General features: G+C 38.7%; 2 protein-coding genes across 4 annotated transcripts; one reads left to right on the top strand and one right to left on the bottom strand.

Annotated features, from left to right (window-relative positions):
* The first annotated feature begins 3,344 nt into the window (after window positions 1-3,344).
* Window positions 3,345-6,749, top strand: LOC116014502 (protein RMD5 homolog). Of its 2 annotated transcripts, none has more exons than XM_031254570.1 (2): window positions 3,345-3,500; window positions 5,372-6,749. In XM_031254570.1, the coding sequence occupies exons 1-2, from the start codon at window positions 3,360-3,362 to the stop codon at window positions 6,542-6,544; spliced, it is 1,314 nt and encodes a 437-aa protein (XP_031110430.1). In that variant the 5' UTR covers window positions 3,345-3,359; the 3' UTR covers window positions 6,545-6,749. The 2 variants fall into 2 exon arrangements, with proteins under 2 accessions (XP_031110430.1, XP_031110431.1); XM_031254571.1 differs by having other exon boundaries at window positions 3,363-3,500; window positions 5,337-6,749.
* A 1,032-nt stretch (window positions 6,750-7,781) lies between these two features.
* On the bottom strand, window positions 7,782-10,786 carry LOC116014501 (E3 ubiquitin-protein ligase WAV3-like). Of its 2 annotated transcripts, none has more exons than XM_031254568.1 (2): window positions 10,066-10,786; window positions 7,782-9,959 (listed from the first exon to the last, which is right to left on the bottom strand). In XM_031254568.1, exons 1-2 carry the CDS (start codon window positions 10,417-10,419, stop codon window positions 8,154-8,156), a joined length of 2,160 nt encoding a protein of 719 aa, XP_031110428.1. In that variant the 5' UTR covers window positions 10,420-10,786; the 3' UTR covers window positions 7,782-8,153. The 2 variants fall into 2 exon arrangements, with proteins under 2 accessions (XP_031110428.1, XP_031110429.1); XM_031254569.1 differs by having other exon boundaries at window positions 7,782-9,956; window positions 10,066-10,785.
* Between the last annotated feature and the right edge of the window lie 1,929 nt (window positions 10,787-12,715).

The following is a 12,715-nucleotide window of genomic DNA, read 5'->3' as shown; positions in this document are numbered from 1 at the left end:
ATATGATAAATTACGCTTTGATCACTCGAATTATGGTCATTTTTTAACTAAGCAGTTAAAAAGAAGCATACAGACATACTTCTCACTTTTCAATTCTCAAGCTAAATTAAAGCCGAGTTTGGTGACTATCGAATTAGCTATTTTAGTTTCTTCTGAGGGTGGGCGTCGGTTCGGTTCGGGTGATACCCGAATTTTATTTCGGATATTCGAAAATTTCGGGTGATGTTTTTGACACCCGATATCCGAACCAAATTTATTTCGAATATGTTCGGTTCGGGTGAAATTATTTCGGGTCTATTTTGTGTTAGTTTGGATATACCCAAAATTTTATTTTTATCAATTTTAATTTTTTTTATGTTTTTATTATTTTATTATTTATATATTTTTTTTGATATACTATCAAACTAAAAATAAGACAAATAGTAATAATTAACCAATAAACTTTTTAAAAGTAATATATTATTAATTATGAAATACATTGATAACTAAATATATAATATATATTATTATATTTATAATAAAATTTCGGTTAGTTCGGGTTTCGGGTCGGGTGTGGGTAAATTTTTAACACCCGGTGTCCGAACCAAATTTATATTCGGATGTACCAAAATTTAAAATATCCGAACCGATAACTATTTGGGTTCACCCAAAATTTAAAATTCGGTTCGGGTTTCGGGTGTTAGTTCGGGTAATCCAAATTACGCCCACCCCTACTTCTGACCAACTGAGAGCAACTCATAGGATACTTGTCAATTTAGCTAAATCATTATATCATGAACCATAATTTATACCACAAAAATAATTATCGACATACATGTTTTTTTTAAAATATATTAAATATATATTTTTAATAGGGATAAAAGTCAAATAGGCCCTTCAATTATATGTCAAAGTGCAATTAACTACCTAAAATAACATAAGCTCTAATTAGTGGCTCAAATGGCATATAGTGACTCTCCCATCCGGGAGGTCATGAGATTGAGCTAAGGTGAATAGTTGTATTCAAAAAAAAACAAAAATGCAATTAAGTTAATTAACAGGTCACAACTAAATTTCTTTTTTCTTTTAATTTAACAAATTAATTAAAATAATAAATATATTTTTAATTCAAATTAATTAATTAATTAAAAAAACACACACACACTTTTCGGCAGCCTCTTCTTCGTCCTGTTGGACGGAGCAAGCTCGAGGAGAAGCCGGCCAGTTATTTTTTTTAATTATTTTTTAAAAATCACTTTCGCCTGCTATTACATTGTGTTTACCTGCAAATTGAGCTAATTGCACAAATTTAAGAAGTTATAGGCTTAATTGCATAAAAGTGTGGCTCAGGCAATGTCTACTTTCTGGATGAGTGTTTTTTTCTCCTTGAGTTGGTTTTTCTGTCTATTGAAAGAACCATGAACCGTCTAGAAACGAGAGAGGGATTCATTGGAAAGTCTGAGATCGTTTATGTGTTCCTAAGAAGTTTGGTGGTTTGGGCTTCAAGGATCTTCGTGCTTTTAATTTGGCAATGTTAGGAAAAGCATGGCGTTTCCTAACTAAGCCCCAATCTTTGGTTGCAAGAATATATAAAGCAAAGTATTTTCTGAGATCCTCTTTTATTGATGCTACTGTGGGTAGTTGCCCTAGTTTCTATTGGCGTAGTATTATAGCTACTCATGATCTTGTCTGTGGAGGGGTGAGGCGTTGGATTGGAGATGGGATCGGAAATCTACTTTAATATGGGGACATTCCTGGCTACTTGATGACCCAAATCTTATGGTTCAAACACCTATGCCCAATAAGTTTCGTTGGTGTCTGGTCTGATTGATCAAGATAGTAATATGTGGGACCCTTTATCCTGATATTTTCATCCCTGATGATGTGGCTCGCATTTCTAGGATCCCTATTTCCCCTGGCTATGAGGATTCTTGATTTTGGCATGGTGATCCTAGGTGATGTTATTATGTGAAGAGTGGTTATAGATGCATTATTGGTGATTATGATGACTACCCTGGAGGCTTTGATAAACGGAACCCTCTTTGGAAGATAAGAGTTTGGAGAGCCCTCAATGATATTCTTCCTGTTACTACGAACTTGTTTATAAAGATTGTGGATGTAGACCCTTCATGCCCAATGTGTGGTCTTGCTCATGAGGATACAATGCATGCACTTATTTTGTGTGACTTTTCACAACTAGTTTGGCATGAATCCTCCTTACCTATCTCTAGCACAATTGGCAACTCTTTTCAAATGTGGTTTTCAAATGTGATGAATGTTTTGTCTGAAGAGAATATTGGTTTGATTGTGGCAGTACTCTACCACGTGTGGTGTGCACGGAACTCCGCGGTGTGGGAAAGTTGTTTGCCTATGTCGAGAAGGGTGTTGTCGACGGCGGTTGCTACGCTGCATGCATGGAGAAAGGTCCACTACCGCGAACCGTCGGTTGCTCCTGCCAGTGCCGCATCCCTTGCCGATGTCATCCCTGCCCAGTTGACTATGCTGCTGCCAGGTGCTACTTCGACACTGGCTACCTCTCATCTTCGATGAAGTCTTCGTTTGGTGAAGTTTCGCTTGCGCGGGATGGTGGATTGTTGGCAGCTTGCGCTGGATTTCTGCGCGATTGTTTCTCACCACTCATGGCAGAATCCGTGGCTTGCGAGGAGGTTTTGTCTTTGCTTAAAGACCGGGATGTGTTGTTTGTTGAATTACTCACAAATTGTTCTCAACTTCGAAGTGGTTTGTCAGTGGCACAACCTGCTATCTTTTCCTATGTTGGTTTGGTTATTGATGCTTGCATGGTTTCTATGTCTTCGTTTAATGAATGTCTTATTAGTTTAGTTCCTAGATCAACAAATATTATTGCTCATACTCTTGCCTTTGTGATCTTTACTCAGGCTAGCACTCTATACTGGACTATGTCGCTCTTGATTCTGTTTATGCTCTTTTACAATAATCTATATTGTTTCTTTGATTTAAAAAAAAAAAAAACTTAATATTATAAAAAATTCAATTAAAAATAACTTTAGTCAAGCTTCAATAACCGAACTAGACAAACAAAATGGAAAGGGGAGTATTATTGTATCACGAGGATTGGATCATATCTAATTTTATTTGGGTTGTTTAAATGGAATATATATATATATATATATATATATATATATATATATATATATATATATATATATATATATATATATATATATTCGGGTCAACCCAAAACAAAATGTTTGAAGAGAGTGGGCCTATAGCTTAAACATAGGCCCAGAATCTCCGGAAAATTTGTCTGCAGATCAGCGGAGGCTGCGGAGCATCACAAAACTAGAAGGCCTTATTGCAGGGGATCATATCAAGATTCCATCATTCTGGGCAGGGATAAAATGGGAAAACACAGAGTTGAGCACAAGCAATCAGCACAAGACGCACAAGCAACCGGATCCATCTCCTTCCCTCTCGAAGACTCGTTTATTGGTTACGCTTACTGGAGATTTTTTCAGACCAAACCGCCCGTTACGTTTCGGGTAACCGAATCTCGCTTTCTCCCTCTGTTTTCAATTTCATCTCCCTTATTATTATTATTTTTTAATAGTTAAAACGCGAACAATTTACTTAAATGTTTTTGTTTGTGATACTGATTATCGTTTCCTGATTCTGATCTGAATAATTCGGGTGATGATTTTATACAAATATGTTTATGTGTTATGCTTTCCTGTTTTATAAATGTTGTTGTTTGGTGAAATCGTTTGCTCAAACCGAGTGGCTGGATTGAGTTATTCATTGCATCGATGCTTTTGATTTTAGATTTGTTTGGATGCTGCCTAAGATTCCTGCTTTCATGTTTGATTTACACATGGAATTCTTAGAAGAAATGCTTATTTAACAGTATAAAAGATAAGATTTATGGAAGCAGGAAGAAATACACTTATACTTCTAGATTATATGTTTGTTTCATAAATGTCTAAAGGTTTTCTGAGTAAGGGGCTGTTGCATTGTTATTTCCACTGTTATCTGTAAATGCACTGCATCTGGTGAACTACTTTTCGTTTTCTACACCACATGGAGTTGAATCTACTTTAGTTAACACTTAAACAAAGTTGTTAGGTTACTGCCTTAGTTTCTTAGTTTAGAATTTTTCTTATTTTAGTTTTGGACGTAGGCTTAGTTGATTGGACTGTCTGGAGATTCTGGCAAGGAGTAAGGCCATTTGTGAGTTTTATGTTAAGTAGTCCTTAAAAAATGAAGGCTTGCAATATCAGTTACACTTTCTCTCTTTTAAGGCAATATGTAATAGGCATCAATGTGCTTGGTGTTAGTCTGATAATTCATTTGTCCGTTTTTTAAAAACTAAGCATAGTGCAATACATTGAATAGGAAACTTATTCAAATAAACAAAGGAATACATTAATAAAATGCATTAGGGCAGAAGGTATACTTGGTCAGAAAATAAAGGTGAGGACCCCTTTTCATTTTATGCATTTAGATCCTTATTATACCTAGGACTGAGGTAGGCCTCTTGGAATGGTCTACACTCATGTGAAGGTGAATCTTACATCCTTTTATTTTTAAGGAAATTTTTTGACTGATAGTTGAAGAAGTTCTCTGGTTGTCTGGTTTTCAAAAAAAAAAAAAAGTTCTCTGGTTGTCCAACCCTAAAATATATATGTATATATATATATATATATATGTGCCTCATAGTTACCATGTAACGAGTGCTTCCATTCATGGTTAATAATACTGAATAGTTCTAAACTTTTGTTTGTTTATAGTCTTCTCCAACTTATAAGTGCTAAGAACACCGATCTGCATTAATTAAGTTTTTGACCCTTCCAAAAGTTTTTAGATCGCTTAAAATTTAACTAGGTTTTATGGTGATGTCAGATGTGTAACTCAATAAATGAATTCCATGTCATTTTTTATGCAATACAGAGAATAGGGAATAGTTATCACTCAGCAAGTCTTTTTAAGCAATTTCTTTTAGTCATTGATGGCTTTGGTACCAAAAATTACAGGATTTCTTTTGGTAGTTCTACACTATTTACTTACTATAAGTTTTGTGCTTGCTCCGGGGGTGGAGAGAGGAGTCGCACTTTATTTATGTCTTGAGAATAAAGACAAACATGTATGCCAAGAAACTTGTTCTTTTTTTTGGTTACTTGTATACTTTATTTCCTCTTAGAGCAACTAAAGTCAACCACTGTGTGTTTCCTGTGCTAACATGCATATCTAGATTGCTGTAACTCCATGGTGTCTTTTCCTCTCCTACATTTCTCCATTCTCCTTGGTGCTTGCTTGCTTTTCACGGTCAAGCAAACTGTTGTAAAGATTATTGAGACTTTCCTACTATTATTTTCTTCTAGGTGCTCAGTAGTACTTATACTGTGCAATAACGCAGTGGGACTTTGACATTTTGGAAATGGAGCTGAATACCATCAAAGATGCTTTCGATAGGGTGACAAAGAAGCAAAAACTGTCATCTTCTAAAACTCAAGAAATAATAGCACAAATTGGCCAAGAAATAGAACAAGCCATATCTAATATGCAAAATGACCCCTCTCTTGCTAATCACAAGCTGATCCTTTCTGAGCTGAAGACCAAGTTGAAGGAAATTGCTCCATTAAATCATCTGGAAGGCACACAAAAAGAACTAAATATTGCATTAAGCAAGTACCCAAAGATCCTTGAAAAAATTTTCAATCCTGATATATCAAAGGCCTATAGAAATGTTGATTTTGACATACATACAGTCAACCAGATAATTGCCAGCCATTTCTATAGGGAGGGCCTCTTTGATCTAGGTGATTGTTTTGTAAATGAGTCCAGGGAACCAGAAGCTGCAGCAAATAAATCTCCTTACTTGGAAATGTATCAAATCCTTGAGGCCATGAGATGTCGGAACCTGCAACCTGCTTTGAGTTGGGCTGCTAATAACCAAGAAAAACTTAAAAATTGTGGGTCTGATATTGAAATGAAGCTTCACCGCCAGCATTTTGTGGAAATATTGCAAAACAGAGGTAGAGATGAGGCACTAAACTATGCTAGAACTTTCTTCCCACCATTTGCTACCAAATACATGGCAGAAATCCAGAAGCTAATGGCCTGTCTTTTGTGGGCTGGGAGACTTGATTCCTCACCATACTCTGATTTGTTATCCCCTAAGCATTGGGAAAAATTGGCTGAGGATCTCACCAGGCAGTTCTGCAATCTCATAGGTCAATCCTATGAGAGTCCACTGAGTGTGACGATTGCAGCTGGAGTCCAGGGGCTGCCAACCCTCTTGAAACTGATGAATGTAATGACAGCAAAAAAGCAGGAATGGCAATCTATGAAGCAGTTACCTGTACCTGTGGACTTAGACAGAGAGTTCCAGTTCCACTCTCTCTTTGTATGTCCTGTGAGCCGGGATCAAGCAACTGAAGAGAATCCACCGATGTTGTTGTCATGTGGACACGTGCTCTGCAAGCAGTCTATAACAAAACTATCCAAAAATAACAGCACGCGACCCTTCAAGTGCCCTTACTGCCCATCAGAGGTTGAAGTAGGTCAGTGTAGGCAATTGTATTTCTGATATGATTTTAGTATCTCTTGCTTCCTTCCACCCTTTCCATGTGTTCTATTTTATGAACTCAATTGGTGTTCTACTTGTGACACTATATTTGCTTAGTCTTTGGGTTGTTCTCATGTTGTGTACTTTTCCGTAAATTGGTTGTAAATAGAAAATTCTTTGTCATTAAATGTGGGTATGTTAAAAGTCTGCTTCCTTTATGTTTGAACGGCAGGCATAATTAAATTTCTGAGAATCAAGGATGAATAATTGAGTGATATTGGCCAGTCTTAGCCAACTATAGAAATTGCCCATTTCTGACATCAACAGTGTGATGTGATTAAGTGAATGTCTGGCCAATAGTGGCACCTGGAAACTGATTCTTTGAATCTCTATTCAAAAAGGTCAAAGTAGATAAAACTTCCCTTTCATTACAAACTCCCAATTCCCTAATAAACCTCTACTTTAAAGAAAAAATAAAGGCTATCTTTTTACTCTTTTTTTAACGTTGTTTATGTTTTTTCGCTGTCTTCCATGCAGTAACTTTGAAATGAAAAAGCGAGTGCTCTTTTTTCTCCTTAATATTCACAATCACAAAGCAAATCGTGCACCTAAAGTCGTGCTAACGTGGAATTTGTTGATCCCTCACCCACAGCCCACAGGACATCAGTACGTACTTCCTCCTTCCATATTTTTCTTCTTGGGATTTTCATAAAGTCGAACTATGTGGAAACACAATGGGCTTAATGATCACGTGGTCCTACCCCATTAAGAACCATCCCTTCTTTAGAGCCGTGTATACTCCATTTCCTCTTTTCTTCTTCCTCATGCAACCAAATCGATAATGACTTCATCAACAGTTCTCCCCATGTATTCAATTTGGGGTTGGTGAGGTTCCACAATATATGAAATATCCTATCCTCTAAACAAAAACTATCAAATTCTCCTCGTTTCATCAACATCAACAATGATACGCCCAAATCTCAAGTGAGGCAATTACAGCTGTGCCTGCGGTGATTGGAATGCTTAGCTTCACCAACCAAACATCCAATAATACAGATATCCCTATCCCAAAATCATTCTGAGTTTCTGATTTTTAGGAGTTGTGAAGTTGCAACCAAGGCTTACATGTTTGTACTTTCCCCACGTTTCCCAACCCCATTGTCATGTCCTAAGCTACGCCATACGCTACATGCTACACGGATGTATAAAATCATGAACCTTTGAAGAAGATGTAGACAAATAACTAAACGACAAGAAATTGAAAAGTATTTCTTCTGTTCAATTCCATATTTATATTCTGCAATAGAGATATCATTTCATTCCAGCATCTACAGTCTACAGATAAATATATATAATAACATTACTGAAAATGAAATTTATAATGAAAATAAAGACAAAGTAGAGAGCCCCCCTCCATTCCTCTCTGCCTCAATCAATCAATCATAACTTGCAGAAAGCGCCGAGCCGTCGGGTACCTCTTCTGGCCTTTGTCCCTATTATGATATACGCTTTTTTGGTCTTTTCTTCTTTTTTTTTTTTCTAAATTTATTTCTACATATTATTATATTCTTAAATCTAATCTAATCTTAACTACGGAGTAATATGCATTAATAATAATAAAAAATGAGGTCTAAAATCTGGCGTCTTCGAAGCCGTGTAAGTCGCTGACTCTGTTCAACGACTTTCTCATGATAGCCACTTTAGCTAGCATTTCCGCGGCTCTCCAAGCCGATGTTGGCGTGAGAGGCTCGGCTTTCTCGTCCTCTCTTTCTCCGCTGGTTCTGCGGCGTTGGATCTGCTGAGGTTGGTTTTGCCTTCTCCAATGCAGCTCCGAGAGCTGGGCTTCCAAGCCGCTGATGAACTCGTCGGCGTGGCCGGAGTTGGACTGCAGCAGCAAGGCTCGAGCCGAGGACAGCATGTGGTGCGCGCCGGTGAAGTCGTTGCGGTCGGCTAATCGCCTGGCTTCGGCTACGGCTCGCGTGGACACGAAGAGGCTTCTGAGCCGTCTGATGTTCTCGCTGGATGATCTAACGGCCTGCGGACGCGGGACCAACAGCGCTTGTTCTTTGCACTGGATGAGCTCTTGAGTTGACGGGTCTTGGTAAGAGCATCGAACGGACAGTGCGTGGTGGGCCCCAATAGCGGATGATGGGACTTTCAGTTCAACCAACAATTCTCTCTCTTCCTCCGCGTAAAAATCTCCAAGCCGGATTAAACCGGAACCGTGAGAAACCGGCCGGTCGCCGTTAGAGTAAACGGCGGCGACTTCTGCGGGGGCGGAACCGAATACGAAACCCAGCTGTACACGGAGATCATGAGCCACCACGTTTAGTAAACCTCCGATGCATTTGGTTAATCCGGATTCTGACATACCGTACCCGGATCCGAACCCGGAGGAGGCGTCATTCAGTGCGACGGAATGTACTGGAATCTCCGTGTGGCCGAAGAGCTTGGAAGATGATACAATGGGAGATTGACGTCTCTGGTAGATGGAGTTAGCAACGGAGCGATCGTAATGACAATCCGACAATAGGAGGATACTGGCGGCGGAGTTTCTCTCGCGGCGATCTTCTAGCACCTTCGCGGCCTTCTTCAGAGCGTCGATTGCACTCGCGGATCCTTCCAAACTCACTATCGCGTCGACTATCCGACGCGCGGATCGCCGGCCGGTCGTCGTCATCCGTCGCAGCGGCAACAATCTCTTCGATGTCGCGGAGAACGCCACGATGGAGAGTCTATCGGCGGCGGACAGTGACGACACCACCAGCCTCATAGCACGCTTCATCATCTGAATGTTCTCAGTTGTCATTTTCCCGCTGACGTCAAGCACCGCCACCAAATCAATCGGAGCTCTACGAGCGGCCATGGTGGACGCCGGCGGAGCTCTCAATCTCAGAACTATCGCATACGTTTCGTGACTCCTCCCAGCAGACACCACAACCGCCTCAGGCAAAAGCCTCGCTTCAACAGCATTCAAACCGGCCACCGCATGCTTCACAGGGCTCACTTTCGACAAGAAAAATCCCTGAAACTCCTCAACCTCACTCTCGTTCTCCTCATCGGACTCCGGTATCGGGTTAAACCGTGCACCAGAAGTCGGCGACATCAACGGTTCATCGTCATTGTAGACCTTTAAAACTCCCCTCCCGTGAGGCTTATTGCCATCACTCTTAACACGAACATCCATATTTCCTTTCGGCGACACTTGTGGAATCGTCTCCTCCTCCACCTTCACCGTCTTAATCGGATCATCCTGAACAGAAAGCACAGGCAATTCCTTCCACGGGGAGCTGCAAATGGGGCATAAGAGGCTGCCTTGTTTCTTAACATGAGCAGCAACGCAGGGAAAGTGGAAGCTGTGAGAGCACTCCGCCGTGAATATGGCCGTGCCTTGCCCGGATTTCACCGTCCGTAAACATATCCCACACCTACTCTGCTATTCATTCAGCAAAACAAATCAATACAGTAAAATTTAAAAAAATCATGTACAAATGATGAAATAAACAGTAAGTATTACGTGATGAGCAGTGCGAATCAGTTACCTTAGAGAGACGAAGGCTGGACTTGAGGATAGAAAAGGCGGAAGGCGAGCGGGGAGAAGACGGATTAGAGCGCTGGAAAAACCTAGGGCTTTTGGATTGGAGCTTTGGACTCTCAGGGACAGAAGACGGCGGCGGAGTCACCGTAGTCCGGCAACGAAGACCGGACGTAGAAACCGGATGAGACTGCAAGCGCGGCGTAGAAGGATTAGAAAAGAAAGCGAACCTTGAGGCACCAAGCCTGGGACTAGGAAGCGTCGTAGTCTGTTGCTCTTGCGGCTTGTCCTTGGCGGAGGAGGAGGAGTCACGATCTCTAGGGATCGATGTACAAAAGGGTCGTCGCCATCCCAACACCATCGTGAATCTAAAATTCTGATTTCTGTGCTGTTGCGACAAGTAAGTAGAGAGTGTGTATGTATCACAATCACAGGGTGAGGGGATGAAGGAAACAGGGATATTATTATTCTTCTTCTTCTACGGAATTGGCAGGCAGCGGAGAAGACGAACACAACGACAAGAAACTGAACGGAGGAAATATTTCATTTACTCAGAACAAAGACAAAACAAAATCCACGAAAACCCGGACACGGCTATTCAATCTTTTTTCTTAAAAAGATGGGTGCAAATAAAGGCTCTCTGAAATACGTAAAATGGCAGATATAATGCGCAGTCGCAGAGCATCGATATCTCACTCTCACTGCAGTCTGTGAAAAAGGCCTTATGGAAAGAAAGATGGGATTTATTTATTTATTTTAACGTGGGAAGAGATGAGAGGAGAGGGGGTTAACGTTAACCCGGTGGTGAGTGACCGATACGTGGCGGTTATGGACTCGTGGTTTGGATTTAGTAATCGGGAAAGTCAACGGCTCGCCTTTTGCTCTCATCTGTTCTCGCCATTGCATTTGGGGCTCTGTGGAATCTGGTTTCGAGCCCTATTTAATTTACCTTTTCTTTCATCCCAGCACTCAATTTTAATTACACCATATGTTCGCTGCTGTATTCATGGACTTATTTTCAATTTTGATCTCACGAATTTGAAACCATTTTCACATTTGGTATTTGATTATTAAAATTATTAAATTTGATTTTGCAATTTTTAAATCGTTTTTATATCTTGTCCTCGACTATTGAAATTTTTAATTAGTCTCACGACTTTTAAATTTTTACCACATTTAGTCTCTGATTATTAAATTTTCTATATTTGATCCCACGATTGTTAAATCATTGCCGCATTTAAATTTAAGTTAAATAAATTAAAGTTATATTAAAAATTTAAATTTACAAACACTGAACATTTTTTACAAAAAAAAAATACAAATTATTTAATTAGAAGGGATAATAGTTATTAATTATGGGATTATATAATCACCCAATCAAATTTGAAAATTTTATTAGTTGGGGACTAAATGCGACAAGGATTTAAAAGTCTTGGACTAAATTTAAAATTTTTAATAGTCGGTGACCAAATGTGACAAAGATTTAAAAGTTGTGAGACCAAATCTATAAATTTTAATAGTTGACGACCAAATGTGAAAATTATCGTATACTCATAGAACTAAAAGTGGGCATAACTCTATATTAACGGGTTAATATTGCCCGCACTAACTTAGTTAACATATTTAGTACTTGGGAAAAGAGTTAATATCAGTTGGGATCTTCGAATATAGTGGCATCGTCACATTTAATCATTAACTTCCAATTTAACCATCCGTGCAAAGCTAGAATCGGGGATAGTTAAAATTTTGAAAATTGAAAGGTCATGTGTGGTTAACTTGAAAGTTAAAAGAACTATAGCTTCCAAGATCATAATATGGTTAAATTGAAAGTTTATGACTAAACGTGACGATGTCGCTATACTCAAAGGACCCCAGCGGGAATTAACTTATACATTAACCATCAATTTATCTAGTATAATCTGCAATTGGTGAGTGATATGCGTTATGCATGGGGTAAAACCAAACTAGGTTACAACGTATGATATCTTTGCTACTATATACATTAACTGTTTAATTATCAAATATACTCAACAATTGATTGAGTAATATTCATTATGCACTACGTAAAACCAAACAATGTTACAACATATGATATCTTTGCATCTAGATACATTAACCTTCTACTTATCAAGTATAGTTGGCAATTGACTAAGTGATAGGCGTTAGGGATGACCATGGTTCGGTTTGAACCGGAAGGTTCGAACCGAACTGCGTATTGTTGGAACTAGAACCGGAACCCGGTTCCGGTTCCAAACCGGAAAATTTTTTTAAAAAAATTTAATTATTATTTATTATTTAGTTAAAGTTTAATTATTATTTGATTAAAGTTTAAACTTTAAATAACATTTTAAAATTCAACTATAACAATTTTTTTTAAATATAGTTTAGCTTTGAAGTTTAAATATTTAATATAACTATTTTAAAAACATTTTAGAATGAAAATTTTTCAACAAAAAATATTAATTGTTGAATTTTGACAATTTAAAAAATTTTAAAAATTACAATTTTTTTTAAATTACAATTTTTTTTTTAAAAAAAATCCGGTTCGAACCGGAACTGCCGGTTCCGAACCGTACTTGGAACCGTACCTGTAAGGTTCGGTTCCGGTTCGAAACCGGAACCGAACCGTGAACATGACTAATAGGCGTTACCTAAGC

Source organism: Ipomoea triloba, chromosome 3, assembly GCF_003576645.1.
Source record: "Ipomoea triloba cultivar NCNSP0323 chromosome 3, ASM357664v1".
In the NCBI taxonomy this organism is placed as follows: Eukaryota; Viridiplantae; Streptophyta; class Magnoliopsida; order Solanales; family Convolvulaceae; genus Ipomoea; species Ipomoea triloba.
The sequence above is the reverse complement of the archived record's forward strand: the minus strand, read 5'-3'. Positions and strand labels throughout refer to the sequence as shown.

Excerpts from the sequence above, each read along its gene's own strand:
- LOC116014502 (XM_031254570.1), top strand. The coding sequence starts at position 3,360 with ATGGGAAAACACAGAGTTGAGCACAAGCAATCAGCACAAGACGCACAA. Across the intron at positions 3,501-5,371 it reads AACCGCCCGTTACGTTTCGG|TGGGACTTTGACATTTTGGA; the intron begins GTAACCGAATCT and ends GCAATAACGCAG.
- LOC116014501 (XM_031254568.1), bottom strand. The coding sequence starts at position 10,419 with ATGGTGTTGGGATGGCGACGACCCTTTTGTACATCGATCCCTAGAGAT. Across the intron at positions 9,960-10,065 it reads CCAGCCTTCGTCTCTCTAAG|CAGAGTAGGTGTGGGATATG; the intron begins GTAACTGATTCG and ends CTGAATGAATAG.